Source organism: Cebus imitator, unplaced genomic scaffold, assembly GCF_001604975.1.
Source record: "Cebus imitator isolate Cc_AM_T3 unplaced genomic scaffold, Cebus_imitator-1.0 Scaffold23, whole genome shotgun sequence".
NCBI lineage: Eukaryota > Metazoa > Chordata > Mammalia > Primates > Cebidae > Cebus > Cebus imitator.
The window spans coordinates 10,838,352-10,862,335 of NW_016107338.1; the positions used below are offsets into that span (position 1 = coordinate 10,838,352).

General features: G+C 35.9%; 1 protein-coding gene across 7 annotated transcripts in view; it reads right to left on the minus strand.

The window, feature by feature from the left end:
* EHBP1 (EH domain binding protein 1) overlaps positions 1-23,984 on the minus strand; it is a 333,194-nt gene that overhangs the window by 240,116 nt on the left and 69,094 nt on the right. For all 7 annotated transcript variants that reach the window (XM_037736195.1, XM_037736194.1, XM_017522174.2 and 4 more), the window contains exons 4-5: positions 22,092-22,187; positions 12,985-13,038 (exon numbers count right to left, since the gene is read on the minus strand). In XM_037736195.1, the coding sequence (XP_037592123.1) occupies positions 12,985-13,038; positions 22,092-22,187 (150 nt within the window). The remainder of the gene's footprint in view (positions 1-12,984; positions 13,039-22,091; positions 22,188-23,984) is intronic.

Below are 23,984 nucleotides of genomic sequence, written 5' to 3' on the forward strand. Positions count from 1 at the left end.
GGGGTTTCACCTTGTTGACCAGGATGGTCTTGATCTCTTGACCTCGTGATCCACCCGCCTCGGCCTCCCAAAGTGCTGGGATTACAGGCTTGAGCCACCGCGCCCGGCCCATAATTTTTTAAAGTTGAGAACTATATTATGAGGGAAAAAAATCATGAAAAAATTTTAGAGATTAATGAGGCACTAGAATAGAAAAAAGGGGAAAATTAAATGTAGATAGCAGACTATCCACAGAGAGTGTTGTGAAAAATGTGTTTTCTTGAGGGCTTAAAAGTGTTTTAAAACAGTTTTTTGTCCTCAAGCTGGTAAATTTCTACAACAGATCTGAAGTGCACATGTAAACTTAGTTTCTCTAATCAGTTAGGCATCTCTTGGAACATCAGCAATTGCCTTTTCACAGGATATGATTAATGAAAAAATTCCTTTGCTTGTCAGTTAGTACAAATGCACCTAAATCCCAATTACATAATGCAAAGTTCCAATCCTATACAAATAACCAATTTAACTTAGATTTTTAAGTTCTTGTTTGTTTCTTTGTTTTTGTAATTTACTTTATAGTTGCCTTTGAGCAAATAATTATATAGCAATGTCCAACATATTAATGAGTCTTTCAAAATGGCTGGTGTGGCAGAAAACTAGAAAGCCAAAAATCCATGCCATTATAAGGCTAGGGAAGTTTATTTACATATTATTGAACAAATAAAGAAAAGAGACAAATGAAAATAGCAGATTGAAAAAATCTTAAAACAGATGTTTTTCCATTAAAGTCTGGAGTGTTGGTTGGGCATGGTGGCTCACGCCTGTAATCCCAGAACTTTGGTAGTCCAAGGTGGGCGAATCAGTTGAGCCCAGAAGTTTGAAACCAATCTGGGCAACATGGAAAAAACCCATCTCTACAAAAAAATACAAAATTAGCCAGGCATAGTGGCACAGGTCTGTGGTCCCAGCTACTTGGGAGGCTGAGGTGGGAGGATCATTTGAGCCCAGGAAGTAGAGGCTGCAGTGAGCCATGATCATGTCACTGCATTCCAGCCTGGGTGACAGAGTGAGACCTTGTCTCAAAACAGCATGAAGTGTCATTAGAACCCTACTGTAAAACAATTACCAACGCTCTGTTCTAATGTTTTCCATCGGGGGCGGGGGGGGGGAAGGCCTCATGCAGATTTATAATGTTATAATGTCTTATGTGTGACAGTAATGCTGAATTTATATAAATAAACGTAAAAAGTTGCTCAAATACATTGCTGGTTTTAAACATCTCTAATGTGCTATTCAAGGTTTGTTTAGATAGCTAACTGTCATGTTTATCAGCTTCCTCCCTTCAGCTGGCAAAAAATAGAATTGAAATCAACTTTGGTAGTCTGTCTCTCTCTCATCTATATAAAAGACATCTGAAGGTAGCTAGCAGGAAGTAAGAATAAGCTAAATAGTTCTAGCAATTTAGAAGATAGATTGCCATTATACTATTGTGATTCAATAACACCTACACAAATTACAAGCCATCAAATTCATTTCAGTATAAATGTTAAAGTTTAGACTATTATTTAGTTGATAGAAACTAGAATGCATAAAGCTGTGGTATTTTCCTTAACTCCCAGAAGTCTCCTATTACATTGATCTTCAAGGACATATGTTGGAGATTCACTAAAATACCTTCTATTTTATTAACAGCTTTAAATAGAAATGACTATTATAATGCAAAAATATTATGTAACTGCTCTACTTCCTTTAGTTGAAAGGTCTTTTGATGAAAGGTATACTTCTACATTAATTTAAACCTCTAACAAATTTAAGCTTTTAAATATTATGTTTAAAATGTTACTTGATACATGTTAGTGCCTTCCCTTTGCTGTCTACAAAACCTATACTAGACTAAAAAAAAAAAAAAAAAGATAAAAAGGAGACTACAATGTAAAGTTAGTTACAAAGTAACAACATAGTCACACTAGAGGTGGTCTTCCTACCTCACTCACTTACTTTTGAAAAATTGTAAAAATATGCATTGGTCTTTAGAGTGTTTGGGCAAAGATTCATTTCAAATCTGATTTTGATTTTTTTTTAAGTACCTTCATAAACACACTTTGACCCACACTTAAAAGATATTTCAATACTCAAGTTCATCCGTGCATGAATCCCTAATAGTCCCAAGATTCAAGGTCAGGAGCCCATGCTTGGTGTGATAGCAGCTAGCTGTGGCATCAGCGCAGCAATGAAGTTACAGACTGCCCACTGAACGAAGAATGGCTTCACAGATTTAAATGGTTGGGTTAGTGATTCTATACTATAATATGCATCTGTTTCGAAGCCTTGTACTTACAAAGATCTGTTCTTGGGTTAAAGATATTCCATTCTAAATCTTGTATCTAACAGTTCCATGGCCTTTTTTTAAAAACAAAACAAAACAAAACAAAACAAAACAAAAAAACTTAATCAATTAAGGGATTTCCTATTCCCTCTTCAATTTTCCTTCCAAGTTTATTTTTTCCCTCATTTGTAAAGTCTGTCTTTGCCATTTATTATTAGCATGTATAGAATTCTTACCATACACCAGGCATTGTTCTAGATGTCTTTTACACTTTTAACATTTCTAATCATAGGTATTGTTTTGTAAGCTATCCCTGTTTTGTAGATGAGAAAACAGAGGTTCTAAAGAGGATAAATTATATAAAGTACAAATTTACACTGCTAGTAAGTGTGATTCAAATCCTCAACACTTCTCTAACTTTTCTTCTCAATTACCCTTAGTAGAAAGGAGTAAGATGCATACCTTTGAAGACCTGGGAAGTATAACTAGAAGCAGTTCCACCAAAATATGGCCTTTCTTTGAATCCATGTTTCACCCGTAAAATTCCTAATTTTGCCTCTTATTCTGAAATGATTCCATGGATTATAAAAATGTCTTAAATTCCTGCTATGGTTTGGCTATGTTTCCACCCAAATTTCATCTTGAATTGTAGTAATCCCCATATGTCAAGGGCAGGACCAGGTGGAGATAACTAAATCATGGGGGCAGTTTCCCGCATGCTGTTCTTGTGATAGTGAGTTCTCACAAGATCTGATGGTTTTATAAGGGACCTTTTCTCTTTGCTTGGCACTCATTCTGTCTCCTGTCACCCTGTGAAGACATGCATTTTGCCATGATTGTAAGTTTCCTGAGGCCCTCCCAGCCATGCAGAACTGTGAGTCAATTAAACCTCTTTTCTCTATAAATTACCCAGTCTCAGGTATATCATTATTAGCAGCTTAAAAGCTGACTAATACAGTAAATTGGTACCACAGAGAGTGGGGTGCTGCTATAGAGACACCTGAAAATGTAGAAGTGACTTTGGAGCTGGGTAACAGGCAGAGGTTGGAACGGTTTGGAGGGTTCAGAAGAAGACAGTAAAAGTGGTAAAGTTTGGAATTTCCTAGAGATATGGAGAGGTCAGAAGACAGGAAGATGTGGGAAGGTTTGGAACTTCCTAGAGACTTAAGGAATGGCTTTGACCAAAATAGTGATGGTGATATGGACAATGAAGTACAGGCTGAGGTGATCTCAGATGGAGATGATAAACTTCTTGGGAACTGGAGCAAAGGTGACTCTTGTTATGCTTTAGCGCAGAGACTGGTGGCATTTTGCCCCTGCCCCAGAGATCTGTGGAACTTGGAACTTGAGAGAGATGATTTAGGGTATCAGGCAGAAGAAATTTCTAAGTGGCAAAGCATTCAAAAGGAAGCAGAGCATAAAAATTTGGAAAACTTACAGCCTGACAACGTGACAGAAAAGAAAACCTCATTTTCTGGGGAGAAATTCAAGACAACTGCAGACATTTGCATGAGTACTGAGGAGACTAATGTTAGTCACCAAAGCAATGGGAAAAATGTCTCCAGGGCATGTCAGAGACCTTCACAGCAGCCCCTCCCATCATAGGCCAGGAGGCCTAGAAAGGAAAAATGGTTTCCTGAGCCAGGTCCAGCACTTGGTGCCCTGTATCCCAGCCACTTCAGCCATGGCTAAAAGGGGCCAACATACAGCTTAGGCCATTGCTTCAGAGGGTGCAAGCCCCAAGCCTGGGCAGTTTCCATGTGGTGTTGGGTCTGTAAGTGCACAGATGTCAAGAATTCAGGTTTAGAAACCTCCACATAGATTTCAGGGGATGAATGCAAAGGCCTGGATGTCCAAGCAGAAGTTTGCTACAGGGGCAGAGCCCTCATGGGGAACCTCTGCTAGGGCTGTGTGAAAGGGAAATGTCAGGCCGGAGCTACCCCACAGAGTCCCCACTGGGGCACTGCCTACTGGAGCTGTGAGAAGAGGGCCACCATCTTCCAGACTTCAGAATGGTAGATCCACCAAGAGCTTGTACTGAACATCTGGAAAAGCCACAGGCACTCAATGCCAGCCCATGAAAGCAGCCAAGAGGGGGGCTGTACCCTGCAAAGCCATAGGGGTGGAGCTGCCCAAGGCCAAGGCCAAAAGGGTAGGCACCACCTCTTGCACCAGTGTGACCTGGATGTGAGACATGGGGTCAAAGGAGATCATTTTGAAACTTTAAGGTTTAATGACTGCCCTATTAGATTTTGGACTTTCATAGGGCCTGTATCCCCTTTGTTTTGGTCAATTTCTCCCATTAGAAATGGGTGTATTTTTCCAATGCCCATACCCCCCCGTATCTAGGAAGTAACCTAACTTGCTTTTGATTTTACAGGTTCATAGGCAGAAGAGACTTGCCTTGTCTCAGATAAAACTTTGGACTTAGACTTTTGGTTAATGCTGGAATGAGTTAAAACTTTGGGGGATTGTTGGGAAGGTATGATTGTGTTTTGAATGTGAGGACATGAGATATGGGAGGGGCCAGGGACTGAATGATATGACCTGGCTGTGTCCCCACCCAAATCTTATCTTGAATTATAATAATCTCCACAAGTCAAGGGTAGCACCAGGTGGAGATAACTAAATCAACTAAAAGAGAGAAGCAGCATTTAAATACTTTTTTTCTCTAAAAGAAAAAGTAGAAGTAATTTATGAGAATTGTTATTTTGTGAGATCAAGAGATTGACTTGATTTTGGAGAAGGATTCAAACTTAAATTTAATAAGGTTAGAAATGTGATTTTATATTGTTTACATTGTATTATTTGAGCCATTATATCATCTCTATTCTTGGTACAATCTTGTCAGGTGAGTTTGGTTAGGCAAGTAATCCTGTTCAACATAATCCAACAAAAGAAACAAAGCAGGGAGAAGCATTTACAATACTGCCTTGGATTTTATTATTATTATTTTTTAGACAGAGTCTCACCCAGTCGCCCAGGCTGGAGTACAGTGGTGCAATGAGAGCTCATTACAGTCTCAACCTCCCAGGCTCAACCAGTCCTCCTGCCTCAGCCTCCTGGATAGCTGGGACTACAAGCATGCATCATCACAATCCAGCTATTTTTTTTTACTTTTTGCAGAGAAAAGGTCTCACTATATTATTTTGCTCATGCTGGTCTTGAACTCCTGAGCTCAAGCAATCCTACTTCTGGCTCCCAAAGTGTTAAGATGACAGGCATGTGCTATTAGGCCCAACCATCTGCCTTGGAATTAACAAAATTAAAATAGCCATCACTGTTCACTTAAAAGTATTCTGGAAGTAACATCAAACAGCAATAAAAAAGGGACTAGAGGAGCTGAACTTCCCATCTCACTGATCACAATCGGAAATAAGGGAAAGACTGGATAGTGAATAGGTATTACCAAGTAAAATTTTGATGTCCCACTGATCTCCATGGAGGATGAAGAACCAAGTTAATCATACGCCTATTATTAAACTCATTGGGTTAACAGTTACAAAACAAAAAGCAGATGTCTATTAATCTTTAATGGGGCAGCTCACATTTTCGGTTGGTTTTGTTTTTCCTCTTTTGATTATTTTTGCTCTAAACTCTCCATTGTTTCTCTTGCCCTTATCTTTCTTTCCTTCCTTCCTCTGCTTAAAATGCCTTTTTTGGCTAACTTCCTTTTTTATTCAAGACTAAACTCTGTAGCCACTTCCTCCTGGAATTATTCCCTAACTCTGACCTCCATTACCATCCCCCTATGAACATTTTTTTTTTCTTTGCATTTCTTTCTTTCCTTCTCTAACACTTCATTAGTTTATAAGCTTCTTGAGGACAGGTTATCTTATGTCATCAATTATAAGTTTTCATTAGTTTAGGATCATCATTTTATACAGCAATAAGAAAGCAAAAAAAACACTACCAGTTATAACTGTGGGACATCCTAGATATAAGATGATCCCAATTTCACAGAAAAAAAAGTGGTAGAAAAAAAATCATGAATCTCAAAATCAAAATTCTGCATGTCTATCTTCGATAACCACAAAATGTCTGGGCATATAGAAAATGTACATTAAAACATTGTAGAACTGTTGAACACATGAATGAATGGATTCAATCTGATTGGTGTCTTTCATCAATATGCTTTTAATTTATTTTAAAAAATGGAATCAGAAAAATAATATTTTTTAGATTTTAAAAACCAAAACCAGCTGGGTGTGGTGGCTAATGTCTATAATCTCAACACTCTGGGAGGCCAAGATGGGAGTACTGCTTGAGCTCAGTGGTTTGAAACAGGCTGGGCAACAAAGTGAGACCCCATTTCTACAACACAGAAAATTAGCCAGTTGTGGTGGTGTGTACCTATAGTCTCAGCTATTGGGGAGGCTGAGGCAGGTGGTTCACCTGAGCCCAGGAGTTCAAGGCTGCAGTGAGCCATGATCACAACACTGCACTCTAGCCTGAGTGACAGAGCAAGACATCTCAAAAGCAAAAACAAGAAACTAAAACCTATGGATATTATTTACAAATGTAATGGTTCTGGATTTAATTGGGTAATCTAAAACACCAGAAAGGGGGAAAAAAAATTTTGTTTTCTAAATATAACTGTTGTGGCTTCATAAAAACAAACAAACAAACAAACACTACAATGTCAATTGCCTGGATGAACAGATGTTATTTTATTGTAGTAGATAAAAAAGAAACTAGTGTTTTATAGTATCCATTCTTGATTATTTACACTACTGATACGTAAATGGATTGTAAATAACCGAAAATAAATAACTTAAAACATTTATATTTTTGAAGTATATTCATATATCATATTATGAGTAAACACAAAGGCCCAGAGATATGTATTAATATGTTATCAGAATTTGTTTACTTTTAGGGAAAAAAAACTTGTTCTTAATCCTACATTAAATTTATAATGGGAAAATATCCTAAATCAAAAGACGAAAAAACAAAAATATTTTAAGTTTAGTCCAAGTGAGATGTTACAAGTTGCCTTGTCATGGTTTTGAGATAATGGTAAAGCCTAGAAATCACTCAGAGGTGTAAGTGGTATAAAGGAGTGGAAAAACTAAAATCCTGCAACAATAAAGTTTAGAAATCTACTTTTCTTTCCTTTATATTTTTCTATGACCTCTAGAAAGAAGCAGTGTAAAAATAACTACTCCTTACCAAGCTAGATGCTTTATATATATTATTTCTAATCTTCAGTAACCTGTGGAGTAGACATTAATAGCATCATTTTATACATGTCTACATGGAAGCTATAAAATATTAGATGACTTATCTAAGGTTGTGTAGCCAGTAAGTGGCAGAACTACCTCTAAAGTTTCCGGTCCAAAGAAGAAAGCTCGGACAAAACAAAGAAATCAGAAACAAGAGAACCAATGTAATGAAAGTAGCATTATCTCAATTTGCACAAAGAAGCAGTAAGGTTGCCTTGAGAAAACATATTAAGAACTCTAGTGACTGATAAATTCTAGAATTTCATTTTATAATGTCAATAGTAGTCAAATGATTAACTCAAATAATTTATAGACTGTAAATAAACAAAAATTAAAGACTACCTTCACTAATCTAATAGATACATTCTTCACAGGCCTACCACTACAGAAGACTGATTAAAAACTTACCTATGATTCTACAATTTCAAATGATCTCCTTTCATCTTTCTTATTAAGGTAGCCAGTTATTGCAGTAGAGGTTAAGGGCAAAAGCCCTAGAGAAAGACAAGACTGGATAAAATCCCTAACTGTTAGCTGTATAACTGTGGGCAAGGTGCTTAACCTCTCTAAACCTCACTTTCTTTACCTGTAAAATAGGGTTATATATCTGACTCACAGAGTTATTATAATGAGCAAATTAAATAATGTGTATAAAGCCTTCTATTATACATAGTATTGGGCACATAGTAAGGGTCCAATAAATTTGTTACAGTGATATATATTTGGAGACTTCTGTTTTATTGGGATACTTTATATTAAATATAACTTCACTCTTTGTTACTAATGCTACTATTGGACCTTATGGATAAAGTCTCAATATTCTTTATTAACTGTGGGGCTGTAACACAATATGCAAAGAAAAGAAAGTTATTAAAATTCCATTCAAAGAGTATACATTTTCAGTGTCAGGACAAAGTACCAACAGAATTTCTAACAAAACTCATATTTTACAAGACAAAGGGAAGAACTTTAGCTCTTTGAAATTCACTAATTCTTTTGTATGAAATATGAAAGCACATTAAAATGTAAGGAAACCTGTAACGTTGTAACACGTTATTGCTCCATGATGAGCTGAAAGAGTCAATTTCATTATTCGCCACTGAGGGGAGCTACAACCTAGGAGAGGTTTATATATAGAATGCCAAGGTTATTTTAAAACTTTCCCATACCTTACAATATTCATTTCATCAGCTCTCTTATTAAAATATATTTTAAATAAATTTGACAAGCATACCCCAATTCTCTTTTGGAGACCTTAGAAATAATAAGGTGGCTCATTATAACTACGTAATCATAAAGATGGGGGATCCTTATCCCTCTTCCTTTTTTCTCCATAGCATTTATGTAACCTATTATATATTTAGCATACATTATGTATTTATTTTATCTAACACATTAAATCTTTCATACATTGATTTTTATCCTCTTTCTCTCTTCCTGTCTCTCTCTCTTACATACACACGAGCGTAAACTATACGAAGAAGAGAGTTGTTGGCTTGTTATCTGGTTTTTGTTTGTTTTGTTTTGTTTTGTTTGAGACAGGGTTTCACTTAGTCATCCAGGCCGGAGTGCAGTGTCACAATCACAGCTTACTGCAGCCTTGACCTCCTGGGCTCAAGCAATCCTCCCACCTCCTGCATAGTCAGGACCACAACATATGCCACCATGCTTAGCTAATTTTTTTTTTTTTTTTGGTAGACTGAATCTCCTTTGTGTTGCTGATCTTGAATCATCTGTTTTATACACCATTATTTCCATTGCCTAGAACAGTCCCTAGCATATAATACATGCTCAGTGAAAACTGCTCAGTGAATATTTAGCTGCTGAATGAATGAATACAGAATCATCTACTTGAAAGGTTAAAACTCTCTCATTAGATGATGTTAAGTAAAGCAAACTACTAATACCTGAAAAATGCAGCGAAAATGTCTTAGAACATTTCTTTCCTTTCTCCCTCCCTCCCTTCCTCCTTTCCTTCCTTCTGAGTGCAGAAGCACAATCTCAGCTCACTGCAACCTATAGTGATTCTCTGGCCTGACTCTTGAGTAGCTAGGATTATAGGCATGCGCCACCACACGTGACTAATTTTTGTATTTTTAGTAGAGACCAGGGTTTCACCACATTGGCCAGGATGGTCTCCAACACCTGACCTCAAGTGATCTGCCCACCTTGGCCTCCCAAAATGCTGGGATTACAGGTGTAAGCAACCATGCCCAGCCTAAGAATATTTATTAAATCCCATAGATAGTAATACAGACAAATCTCATGAGATTGGCTTGTTTATACATTCACAGTAGAATCCCTCTTAAATGATCTAATTGGCATAAGGGGTTGGGAAATTAAAGGGAAGAATTATAAATATTAATACTCAAAATTTTTAATTTTGTTCAAGACATATTAATGTGCTTCATTTGCCAGTTTTTTTGTTTGTTTTTTTGTTTTTTTTTTTTGCGGGGGGCCTCTTCTTTGAGTATAACTTTATTAATTGTTGCTTTTCTCATACAAGCAATGCCTGCAATGTATCATTAATAAATTTCGATTTCTTTTAAAAGAAGACATAAGGACAAGAGAGTTGAAATCTGAATGCAAAGTCATTCTAGATTTTTGTAAATTTTCCCCAGACTTTTACAACTGTAAAAATATATTATCCACACCAGACATAACAGCAGTTTTTAACAACTCACTTTTATCAAATCTTTCTAAAGCACTTAGCAATTCTTGAAATAATCCTTCAAACTGATTATTTCCATTGAGCTATGAAATACCTAATTTAATTACATAATTACAGTAATAGGTCAACAGCATTAAGAAGTTTTACAAAGGGTCATGCCCAACTGACAACTCATTTATAAGAGCAGAAGTGTGGGGTGCAATAGCTCACGTCTATAATCCCAGCACTTAAGAAGGCTAAGGCAAGCAGATTGCTTGAGGCCAGGAGTTCGAGAACAGCCTGGGCAACATGGCAAAAACCCATATCTACTAAAAATAATACAAAAAATTAGCTGGGCCTGGTGGTGTGTGCCTGTAATCCCAGCTACTTGGGAGGCTGAGGCAGGAGAATCACTTGAACCTGGGAGATGGAGGCTGCAGTGAGCCAAAACTGCACCACTACACTCTCGCCTGAGCAGCAGAGCAAGACTCTGTCAAAAAAAAAAAAAAAGAGCAGATGTGTGTAGGAGAGTGTCAGAGAGTAGCCTCCTAACCATAATGACGCACGTGGGCTTAAAACCAGGATGTTTTATAGACAAGATGGAAAGTATGACATAATCCATGTAAGTTCAATAAAGTTGATCAGAAAAGTTTCTACTGTAACAGCATATGGATCCTTCACATGCTATTTTACTGCCACTAGGATGTACTTTTCAAATTTTCTTGAGTAAAGTTGATGGATGTTACTCATGTTATTATTCTCTGAAAAAGAATCCTTACAGGATTTATAACAGTTCATGGAGTTTAACTATACTTACTCCTCACTCCTTCAACAAATATTTATTGAGAAGCTACTACCCCAAAGATAGTATGGTTAAAAAAAAATTGTGGTAGATACAAAAACTAATGAAATAAAACTTTTCCCTTGTTAACTCTACTTATGCAAGCAGGGGTTCTGTACACATCTCAGAAAACTGGCCTAGATTTTCTAGAGCAGGAAAAAAGAGTTAATATACTTAGATAGGCAGAAAAAAAATTATTCTCAAATCTCAGGTATAGATCAACCATACAGGAGTTGATCTTGGCAGAAAGAAATTAATGTCCTCCTGAAAACTAAAGAGGGAGATATACCCCATTCTCCTCTATCTTCCAGGTGAGACTACAGTACTTCCTTTGTGTTGTTTGTTTTGTTTTAGGTTTAATTACATAAACTCATTCTTTTGACATAGTTCATAATTTATGATAGTTGCCCTAGAGTATATAAATTAGTGTATTCTCTTGAGTTAATGTATTTTAAATGCTTTGGTCATAACATGTACATCTGTGCTCTTTCCATGCATTAAGAATATAGCAATTTCACAATACTTCTGAAGTCTCATAACTTTATAATATAAAAATAAATCTATAATGGACTTGATCTCACTACTAAACTTCTCAGCTCTTTAGTCCTAAAAATGACCCAATTACTGCTGGGGAAAAACAAAAAGTTCCTTTTGTCACTGAGATTTATAACAAAGTCAGGCATAGAAAGGAAGGATATGACACAAAGCATGTGATAAGCCTGTTATAAATACATTTTAAAACTTTAACAATTATCATGATGAAGAGTCATAATGACTGCAATGGTAAAAGCTATTCACTGAAAATTATTTAATCTTCATGCAACCCTATAATTTTATGACTGAGAATTTATGAAACTTCCTCATGATCACAGAGCTTGTAAGTAGAAGAGCTAGGACTGGAAATCAGGTCTATTTGACTCCTGCCATCTATATTATTATCAATAGATTTCTGTGAATCTAATATATTAATAAATGTTTGGAGAGAAGGAATGTTATTTCTTCTCTCATATTTTCTATTTCATCCTATGTCTACTCCCTTACCTGACAGATTTTTCAAGAATTCCAAGCCTACATTATTAATTACTATATTTGGATGGCCTGTCTTCCTTAATTCCAAGTATGTAAACATTTACGGAACACCTACTATATGCCTGCTAGTCACTTGGGATTCCAAAAATAAGATGATTATTAAGGTACCAATCTAGGATCTCTCAACCCAAATAAAGAGTTAAAGTACACACTTTTTTTTAATTTTTAGACAGAATTTCGCTCTTGTCATCCAGGTTGGAGTGCAATGGCACAATGTCAGCTAACTGCAACCTCTGCCTGCCAGATTCAAGCGATTCTTCTGCCTCAGCCTCCCCAGTAGTTGGGACTACAGGCGCTCGCCATCACGCCTGGCTAATTTTTATATTTTAGTACAGACAAGGTTTTACCACGTTGGCCAGGCTGGTCTCGAACTCCTGAACCTCAGGCGATCTGCCTGCCTCGGCCTCCCAAAGTGCTGGGATTACAGGTGTGAGCCACCACACTCAGCCCACATACTTTATTTTTAAAGATTTCAAAGGTTATTCGTGATTTCATCCAACAAATGTTAAGATGAGCATCTGCTACGTGACGAGCACTATGCTAGATGCTGAACAGATAAAAAGATGACTAAGACATGGGCTTGCCCTTAAACCCAAACAGAATACACACACACACACACACACACACACACACACACACACACACACACAAACATATAATTTGGTATTAGATACTTACAGTGTTAATAAAAGCATTTCTTACAAATAATTTTGTTATTGGCTATCATTTCACTAAAAACAATTCTAAAAGCTACAAATCACTATTTAATTTTCATAAGGCAAAATTTTTCCTACCACCAAAATGCCAATGTACCTTAAAAATGCATATATAAAGTTGAAAATGTGAAAAATGAAGGAATTTGCCATTAGCTTACATTTTCTATGACAAATGTCCACTCTTTGTCTTCAAATTCCTCTGCATGAGGATCCTGTAACAAAAGCAAAACATGAAATTGAATTGAAATACATGTCTTTAGTCCAATAAATCTAATTAAGAAAATACAAATAGCCTTGTTTTTAGCTTTTACTAGCTTTTAAAAATGGAGAGGCAGAATACCCTATTCTTTTTTTTTTTTGCATTATTTTTATTATAATTTTTCCAACTTTTATTTTAGGTTTGGGTGTATATGTACAGGTTTGTTACTCAGGTAAACTCATGGCACAGAAATTTGCTGCACAGATTATTTCCTCACCCAGCTATGAATCCTAGTACCCAATAGTTATTCTTTTCTGCTCCTCTCCCACCTCTCACCCTTGACCCTCAAACTTCCAATAGGCTGCAGTGTCTGTTGTTCCCTTCTTTGTGTTCATGAGTTTTCATCACTTAGCTCCCACTTATAACTGAGAACATGCAGTATTTGGTTTTCTTTCCCTGTGTTTGTTTGTTAAGGATAATAGCCTCCAGTTCCAACCATGTTCCAGCAAGAGACATTATTTCATTCCTTTTTATGGCTGCATAGTATTCCATGGTATACATACATAACGTTTTCTTTATTCAGTCCGTCACTGATGGGCATTTAGATTTATTCCATGTCTGCTACTGTGAATAGTGCTGCAATGAGTTTATGCATGCATGTTTCTTTATGGCAGAATGATCTGTAGTCCTCTGAGTACATATCCAGTAATGGGATTGCTGGGTTAAAAGGTCTTTCTGCCATTAGCTCTTTGAGGAATTGCCATGCTGTTTTCCACAATGATTGAATTAATTTACAATCCTACCATCAGTGTATAAGTGTTCCCTTTTCTCCAAAACCTTGCCAGCATGTTATTTTTTGACTTTTTAATAATAGCCACTCCAAGACTGGTGTGAGGTGCTATCCTGTGATTTTGATTTGTATTTCTCTAACCACTGATGTTGAATTTTTTTTCAGATGTTTGTTGGCTACATGTATGTCTTTTGAAATGTTTGTTCATGTCCTTTGCCCACTTTTTAATGGGGTTGTTTTGTTGTTGGTTTCTTTTTCTTGTAAATTTAAGTTTCTTATAGATGCTGGATATTAGATCTTTGTCAGATGCATAGTTTGCAAATATTTTCTCCCATTTTGTAGGGTGTCTGTTTACTCTGTTGATAGTTTATTTTGCTGTGCAGAAGCTCTTGTATAATTAGATCTCACGTCAATTTTTGCTTTTCTTGCAATTGCTTTTGGTGTCTTTGTCATGAAATCTTTGCCAGTTCCTATGGCCAGAAAGGTATTGCCTAGGTTGTCCCTCAGGGTTTCTATCGTTTTGAGTTTTACATTTAAGTCTTCAATTAATCTTGAGTTGTTTTTTGTCTACAGTAAGTGGAAGGGAAATTATGTAGCGGCTTGCTCTTTGTTATAATTTTATTGAGAGGGTTGTAGAGGAAGGATTGGAATATGACACAATTGTTCAGCTTCAGTCTTCTGCATATGGCTAGCCAGTTATTCTAGCACCATTTATTAAATAGGGAATCTTTGCCTCATTGCTTGTTTTTGTCAGCTTTGTCAAAGATCAGACAGTTGCAGGTGTGTGGCCTTGTTTCTGGACTCTCTATTCTATTCCATTAGTTTTTGTGCCTGTTTTTGTACCACCAGTACCATGCTGTTTTGGTTACTATAGCCCTGCAGTATAGTTTGGAATCAGGTAGCATGATGCTTCCAGCTTTGTTCTTTTTGCTTAGAATTGCCTTGGCTATTCAGGCTCTTTTTTGGTTTCATATGAATTTTAAAATAGGTTTTTCTAGTTCTGTAAAGAATATCATTGGTAATTTGATAGGAATAGCATTGAATCTATAAATTGCTTTGGGCAGTATGGCATTTTAATGATATTTATTTTTCCTATCCATAAGCACTGGTGTGTTTCTCCATTTGTTTGTGTCATCTCTCATTTCTTTGAGCAGTGTTTTACAGTTTTTATTATAGAGATCTTTCATCTCCCTGGTGAGCTGTATTCCTAGGTATTTTATTATTTAGTGGGCATTGTGAATGGGATTGTGTTCCTCATTTGGCTCTTGGCTTGGCTTTCATTGTTGAACAGGAATGTTAGTGATGTTTATACATTCATTTTGTATCCTAAGACTTTGCTGAAGTTATTTATCAGCTGCAGGGGCTTCTGGGCTGAGACTATGAGGTTTTTTAGTTTAGGATCATGTCATCGACAAACAGGGATAATCTGACTTCCTCTCTTCCTATTTGGGTGCTTTTTATTTCTTTCTCTTGCCTGATTGGTCTGGCCAGGATTTCCAGAACACTATGTTGAACAGGAGTGGTGAGAGAGGACATTATTGTTTTGTGCCAGTTTTCAAGGGGAATGCTTCCAGCTTTTGCCCATTCAGTATGATGTTAGCTGTGGGTTTGTCATCGACAGCTATTATTTTGAGATATATTCCTTCAATACCTAGTTTTAAGAGTATTTAACACAAAGAGATGTTGAATTTTATCAAAAAGCCTTTTCTGCATCTATTGAGATAATCATGTGGTTTTTATCTTTAGTTCTATTTATGTAGTGAATCACATTTATTGATTTGTGTATGTTGAATCAATTTTGCATACTGAGGATGAAGCCTACTTGAACATGGTAGATTAGCTTTTTGATGTGCTGCTAGAATCAGTTTGCCAGTATTTTGTTGAGGATTTCTGCATCAATGTTCATCAAGGATATTGGCCTGAAGTTTTCTTCTGTTGTGTCTCTGCCAGGTTTTGTTATTAGAATGATGCTGACCTCATAGAATGAGTCGGGAAGGAGTTCCTCCCCTCAATTTTTTAGAATAGTTTCGGTAGGAATAGTACCAGCTATCCTTTGTACATCTGGTAGAATTGGGCTGGGAATTCATCTGGTCCTGGGCTTTTCCTGGTTGGTAGGCTATTACTGATTCAATTTTGAAGATCGTTATTGGTCTGTTCAGGAAATCAATTCCTTCCTGGTTTACTCTTGAGAGGGTGTATGTGTCCAGGAATTTATCCATCTCTTCCAGGTTTTCTAGTTTGTGTGCAAAGAGGTGTTCATAGTAGTTTCTGATGGTTATTTTCATTTCTGTGAGGTCTGTGTTAACAGCCCCTTCATCATTTCTAATTGTGTTTATTTGGGTCTTCTCTCTTTTCATTTTTATTAGTGTAGCTAGCGGCATATCAATCTTAATTTTTTTAAAAAAAGCAACTCCTGAATTCATTGATCTTTGAATGGGTTTTAATTTTCTAATTCCTTCAGTTCAGCTCTGATTTTGGTTATTTCTTATCTTCTACTAGCTTTGGAGTTGATTTGTCCTTGCTTCTCTAATTCTTTCAGTTGTGATGTTGGGTTGTTAATTTGAAGTTTTTCTAACTCTTTGATATGGGCAATTAGTGCTTTGAATTTCCCTCTTAACACTGCCTTAGTTGTGTCTCAGTGATTCTGGTGTGTGTTATCATTGTTCTCATTACTTTCAAATAACTTGTTGATGTCTGCCTTAATTTCGTTATTTCCCCAAAAGTCATTCCAGAGCAGCATGTTTAATTTCCATATAAATATATGGTTTTGAGCGGTTTTCTTAGTCTTGTTTTTTTTTTTTTTTTTTTTTTTTTTTTTTTTTTTTTTTTTTTTTTTTTTTTTTTTTTTTTTTTTTTTTTTTTTTTTTTTTTTTTTTTTTTTTTTGAGACAGAGTCTTGCTCTGCTATCCCGGCTGGAGTTCAGGGGTGTGATTTTGGCTCATTGCAACCTCCCCCTCCTGGGTTCAAGCGATCCTCCCCACCTCAGCCTCCAGAGTAGCTGGGACTACAGGCACACACCACTGTGCCCAGCTAATTTTTTGAATTTTCAGAAAAGACAGGGTTTTGTCATGTTTCCCAGGTTGGTCTTGAACTCCTGAGCTAAAGCAATCTGCCTGCCTCGGCCTCCCACAGTGCTGGGATTACAGGTGTGAGCCACCACACCTGGTCTTTTTTTAAAAAATTTTTGTAGAGATTCACCATGTTGCCCAGGCTTGTCTTTAACTCCTTGGCTCAAGCAATCCCCCTACCTTGACCTCCCAAAGTGTTGGGATTGTAGGCCACTGTGCCTGGCCATACTCTACTCTTATAATACTTCCATAAGTTATCTAAATTAAAATCATTATTTAATGTTAAGGAGTCCTCTATTTTATTTGTGTTGATGTGTAACACTATCTCCCATGATTGCATCTACGCTAAAATAAAAATAAACCTAATCAGAGATAGATTAAACCAGTAAATGAACTATTAAGAGGCATTTTATTAAGACATTAAATGCTAACATAAAGCCCTGCCTTTGTTTTTATACCTATAGGTAACTTAAAGTACCACTAGCGGCAAAGTTTTCTTTAGTGCAGAGGTTAAATAAACAGCTGGAATTTCAAAGCACTGAAAGGTACTTGATAATCTAGACAAATAACAAATCAGCAGAGCTACTGCTGTCCTTCCTCTTATCTCTCCCTCATTAACCCTAGAAATGCCTTAGAAACCTGAGAAAGGGTAATGGACCCTACAACCAAAGGCAATCTTTTTTTTTTTTTAAATGAAGCACACTTTTGCAAGCATTATTTGAGAAATATGTATTGGGGACTTAGTATATAAGGGATTATAGAGATGTTTCATGGATTCAAAGACAGTTGTCCTTGCCTTCAAAGAAAAACACAGTAGTTTTAAATCCAAATAAATTTATGATGAAAGAAATAAATGGTTTTACCAGAGGAAAATGACACACCACTTCTTACAAAAATAAACAAGAAGAACTTCATGAGAGAGAAAACATCTGGGCTGGGTGGGATTATATAGGATTTCCACAGATTTGAGAATAAGTAAAGACAAAAGGCAACAAAGTATAAGAAACAGAGAGAAAAGTAGTGGGGTCACTTTATATGCACATTTAACTTACTCAAGTTCATTCCATGTAACAGAGGTGAGGTAGGAATGGAGGTATCAAGAGAATAAGAGAATATCTACATAAAGCATGCTTTTGGCTCAACATTGCACTCTAAGATTGAGCATACACAGCTGGGAGATGGGCCCTGGTATTTCCCTACTGATCTCAGGTCCTATGTTTTTCACAGAGAAATATCTATCTATGATTGGTTCCACTTTGGTCTATTAATGATCTTCTATTTCTATTGCCATAGTTGAGTTCGTACCTAGGCTAGTTCAAGATGAAAGTGATTGCAGCATTCTCTCAGTCAGTCTCTCTGACCTCCATTCAATCTTGCACACAGATTAATTTTCCCAAACAACAGTTCTGACCACGTTAGTACCATCTCAGATTTCTTCAACAACTCTTACAACTTATTAGATAAATTCCAAACTCCTTAGTTACTTCGTTATGTTTGTTTACTCATTTTCTAGTATAATAACATAGCAGTTAGCTGAGTCTGAGCTGTACTGAAGCCACTATTTTTATGAGTAAATTCATATAGGTAGGATAAAAACCTGCCAAAAGATGTTTCTTTGGTGCTGGTAGACAGGGAAAGGATAGAAGGAAAAGGAAAGTGGAAAACTATACTTAATATTTGTTTCCTCAGCTGGCTCTGCCCCTAAAGTGGGTTTATGGAGAAAAATTATAATAAATAGAGGATGAAAGAACTTTTCCATGATGTACTTAGGGCACAGAGAATACTACCTGAGAGACCAAGTAATAAAGTGTGATGCAATGCAGAGGAGACATCATACCATTCTCCCTGCCTATCCCTCTCCTATCATTTTGTATTTTGAGGAAAGGAGCATAGCTCCAGCACAGTTAGTATCAAATTAATGATATAAAATATTTACTGAGCACTCACCATGTCCCAGTTCTTATGTTAAGTGTTTTACTCCTCAAAGCAACTTATGAGGTAGGTACTATCTTCATTCCCATTTAACAGAGCAGAAACCTCAAACCTAAGGCATGCAACCTCAACCTCCCACAGTGCACAACTAGTAAGTGTTTAAGCTATGTTGCTGCTCCAGGTCTGTCTGACTTTTAACTACTTTGTTGGTTCAGTGTAGCCACTGTGCCCCCAGAATCTAGAACAGTACCTGGCACATAACAAGGCTCTCAAGAATATTGAATTAATGAAGTAATGAATATATATCTTATAAATTAATAAACATTTAACAACATCATATACATAATACATTAACTTTTAAAGCAGATGAAATATTTTTAAAAGCACAGATAATATATTACCCCTAAAAGAATTTTTACCAAAGAATAATTTTAATGAGACCAAGAAGCACATCTGATAGGGCCAAGTCAGTAAAATGACGTAAAAGCAGTAGCAAGGATGCTCATTTTCAAGACACTTAAAAATGGTATCTCTACATAATTAACTACATTACTGACCAGACAAAAACATTTGTAATGTGAATTGCTTATAGCATGAATCAATCAAGCTTTTTTTAATATCCTACTCTCCCTCTACTGTCTCCTTTCTTAGCACTGTACTAAAAAGAAAAATTAAAAATAGCTTGAAGAGCCATTTTCCTTTTCAAAATCCTAAAGGGCTTTAAAAAAAATTTACTAAAAACAGCTATTTTCAATTTAACTCAAATCTCAAAAGCAGGCTAAAGAAATTAATTTTTGGTTAAATCACAGAAAAATGAAGCATATTGATAACTTTCACCTTCTCTATAAGCGTACCTCTGTATATGCTACTTACTAAGGAGAAAAAGGGTTCAGAGCAGTCCTTTCCTATTTACAAATTTCAAGATTAAGTGAATTATGAGATTTAATACAAGTTTTAGAAAGAGAGGAAATGTTAAGTTTTTCATCTGAATATTTTATGTGTTGTTCAAAAACAAGATTCAAGAATTACCACGAACAAATGAAAAGTTTGTTCCATTTTGTTCTGTTTTACTTTCCTGCTTTTCTTTAAGAATTCTGAGAGGATTAAAGGAATCAGGAAGATTAAATATACTACTCATTTAAATATTGAAAATGGTCACAAGGTTGCCTCAATAGCACAATTGTACAGAAACATTTCATACAGCAGACTGAGAGGAAGGGGTGTTTGGGTTTTTTTTCTACATACTAACACTCCAAGTCTAAAAATTCAAAGATAAGGATATGCTGAACATTCTCATCAGTACTTGAAAACCTCACTTATCTCCTAATCCTCCAAGTAACACATTTCAACAGCCACTTTCAATGTTGAATCCTTTCCCAAAACACAAGGTGGAGGCTATCTATCAGCTCTATTCTAGCCCCTCATTCTCTATCTCCATTTTGTTAAAAAGTTGTTATAACTAAGTCCATTCATTTACTTTGCCAATATGGACTAAAACAAAATACTCAAGAAATAACTTAAAAGTCTGCCTCAAGTATGTTAGAGATGTTATGTTGTAATCAATATTCACAACTCTTTTTATTACAGAGTAGGCAGTACAGTGTAGAGAAATGAATAGGGCTAAATCATAGTCTATTTGGACAAGTTACTTTCCTCTCTAGTCTCAGTTTCCTTATCAGTAAAATGAGAATCATTACAAAACCTTAGAGTTGTGAAAATTAAATGAACTAATAATGCATATGAAGATTCTTCTGACACCAGAGAGATTGCTCTTAACTACCAAGACTAGTGCATCATTCCAGTAGGAGAAAAATGGATAGGAGGGGCTTAACAACTGGCTCTTAGGATAGCTCGTTAAAACGTCAATAGACGGGAGGCTGAGGCAGGAGAATTGCTTGAACCCGGGAGGCGGAGGTTGCAGTGAGCCAGGATTGCGCCACTGCACTCCAGCCTGCTGGCACCTGGTGACAAACGGAGACTCTGACTCCAAAAAAAAAAAAAAAAGGAGGGGGGGCAATAGAGTGGTTCTGACTATATTGAAAAAAAGGAACAGCAGTTACTGTCTCATTTCTATTTCTCCCTGAATAAATCAAGAATGGTATACAACTGTCAGGCATAATCAAGTAATGTTATAATGTCAATAACAGTAATATCAAAACTATAAAATACATATAATGTCAAGAATCATTAATAAAATATATATGAAATACAGAACATTTAAAATTAGTATTCCATTTGTGGGCCAGTACATTAATATTCATCATATTGTTTTGTTCTATTGAACTCTGAAGTACTTTCTGACTAAATTAATATATTGTTTCGCAAAATCAAAAGTACTATTTACACAATGATGTCATACTCTAAGCCATATCATTTGGTCTATTTTAATTTCACATCCCAAAATATTTAGCAGATTTTCACAAATTTTCTGTTACTAAATTACGCTTAATAAGATGACCTCTCCCCTGCTACATACTACTATAAAAGTAGCCTCAACACAACTTACATGACTCAAAGAAGAAAAAAAGCATTTGTTTTCTAACTCCACCACCTTCCAAAAGGCTAAAACTGGTATATACCTGTCCCCAACTTTTTATGGAGCAGGAAAGGAGTTGGTTAGGAAAGTAAATATTCTAGTGCTTAATTACCACATGTAGGGACTACTTTATAATGTTTCAAGACATATGGAAGACTTTCAAGAGAAAATACATATGAAATAGGAAAGAGGGTATATGAACAACTAGGTTTTTATGTTTTTAGATCTGCACTTTGAATTTACAACCACATTTTGCCTTTAAGCTGCAATACTTTTAAATATTAATGTCAATAAAATACTTACCAAATATCAATTTAAAACATATCTTGTTATGTTAACATTAATAAGATATTTATCATATACTAATTTTAAAGCATCTTTTTTATCAAACAAGGCTAACAAAATGAAGGTCAGGATTCAGAATTTTCATACTCTTCAGCTTTCCACAGGGAAGGTATTTTATAGTTTCCTGTGGGTATAATGTAGAGAGTGGTAAAAGCAGTATCTCAGCTGGTCTTAACTATAACAAGTTCAAAAAGATCCCCAAATTATTCAGACTTTATAGACCATGAAATCCTATGATGCCTTTGCATTTGTTATAAATTGCTATGTCCCTAAAAATAATGCACAGTAGGTACCAGATTGCACACAAATGTATAGAACAATGAACACAGAAATATTCTGTCATTTGGAACCCTGGTTATATAATAGATTCTATAGCCTATAAAAATGGAACTTACCTTAAAAAGTGTTACAGTGATTTCAATGTTTTCAGGAACAGGCCACACAACAACACCACGATATGGATTTTTTATTCCAGGTTGCCAGCTATGTGCCTACCAGAATAAAAATGATACTTTCAATATGAAGTATAGGAAACACAATGTTAATAATTTACAATGGCATACTGACCCTATGTAATTATTCATTAGATCTGCAGTATCCCTGAAACAAAAATGATTAATCAAATAAAACTTTTCAATCATTAAGCTTGGGCCAAGATAGTTCTATCATATGACAGCTACAGATTACTATCTGTAAACAAATCTTTACTCCCTCATATACACAGAAGATGCAAAAATGATGAAAACATGATGTCTCATATTTTCAAAAGCTACTATCTGATTAGATAAATTATTTTATTAGAAGAGATATTTTTAAAATTATTTTTGTGGACTAGGAACTTTAAGGCAAATTCATACATTAAAAGAAAAAACTAATTGTATAACTTTAAAGTTCATTTCCCATTAAACTGTAATGTTTATTTGGGGCAGGTAAAGAAAAGCATCAGTTTTTTCAGGTAATATTCCTAGTACTGATAATATTAGATTTTTTTTCCTTATAAATCTTGATTATCAAGCTTCCCTAAGGAACCTCCACCCCCCAAAATATGGGGGTCACCACCATAGTTCTTCCTGTGTGGCATTTCCAGTCAAAGCTGAGATAATGGAAGATGGTATGCTAAGACATCTCAACTCAACTAAGTCTTTACCCCAATTGGCTACAGGACTGTCTACGGACATGCTATGAAAATTACAATAAAAGCTAACACTTATAGAGTACTTTCTATGTGTCAGTCCATGTCTTAAGAATTTACTTATGTTAAACTCATTTAATCTACATAAGAACCCTATGATTTTCTTCTACTATTCATTCATTCACTCATTCATTCACTCATTCACTCAGGGCCTAGAACAGTGCCACTATCTGCTAAGCACTGATCTAGGCCCTGGAGGAAGGAAAAACAATCTGTTTGGGGGAGCTTACAGCATAGTAGGAAGAAACACAAACAAAGCAATTAAGCAAAACATAAGATATGTTAGGTAGAGGTAAGTGCTGTGGTGAAAGGAAAAAGTAAGAAAGAAGAATGGGGAGTAAGAAAAGGTAATATTTTTCAATAGGGTGATCAGAGAAGACTTCACTGGAAGATGACACTTGAGAGAAGGCCAAAAAAAGGTAAAGAAATCGACATGTAAATACATGAAAAGAGCTTTCTACAGAGAAAAAAACAGCAACTGGAAAGGTGTAGAGGCATTAAATAACAAAGAGGACAATGTGGCTGGAACAGAGTGGTCAAGAGGAGAGTAGTAGGACACAAGGCCAGAAAAATAAAGGAGGGTCCAATTACATAAGGCTCTGGTAGGTCATTGCAAAGATATTGGCTTATATTTTGAGTGAAATAGGAAGCCACTAGAGGGTTTTAAGCAGAGTAGTGACAATCGAAGTTATGTTTCAACAGACTCATATTGGCTAATGTTTTAAGAACCGGCTGCAAACATAAGAGAGAAATAGATCAATTAAGAAGCTACTGCAATAATCCAAGGAAGATGTGATGATTACTTGGCTTGGGGTGCTAGAAAAGTGGTACAAAGTGGCCAGATTCTGGGAATCTTTTTATAATTTCTAGGTAAAGTCCACAAGATGTGCTGTCTAATTGTAAAAGACAGAGAACGAGCCAAGGCTGATTCTAAGGTTTTTATCTTTTAGTAACTAGAAGAAAAGAATTACTATTAACAGAGAGGAGGCAGGACTGTAGGAAGGACAAGTTTGGGAAATAAGTTCAGAAGCTCAGTTTCAAACACATTAAATATGAGTTGCCTATTAGATATTCAAGGGTGGATGTTCAAATAGGC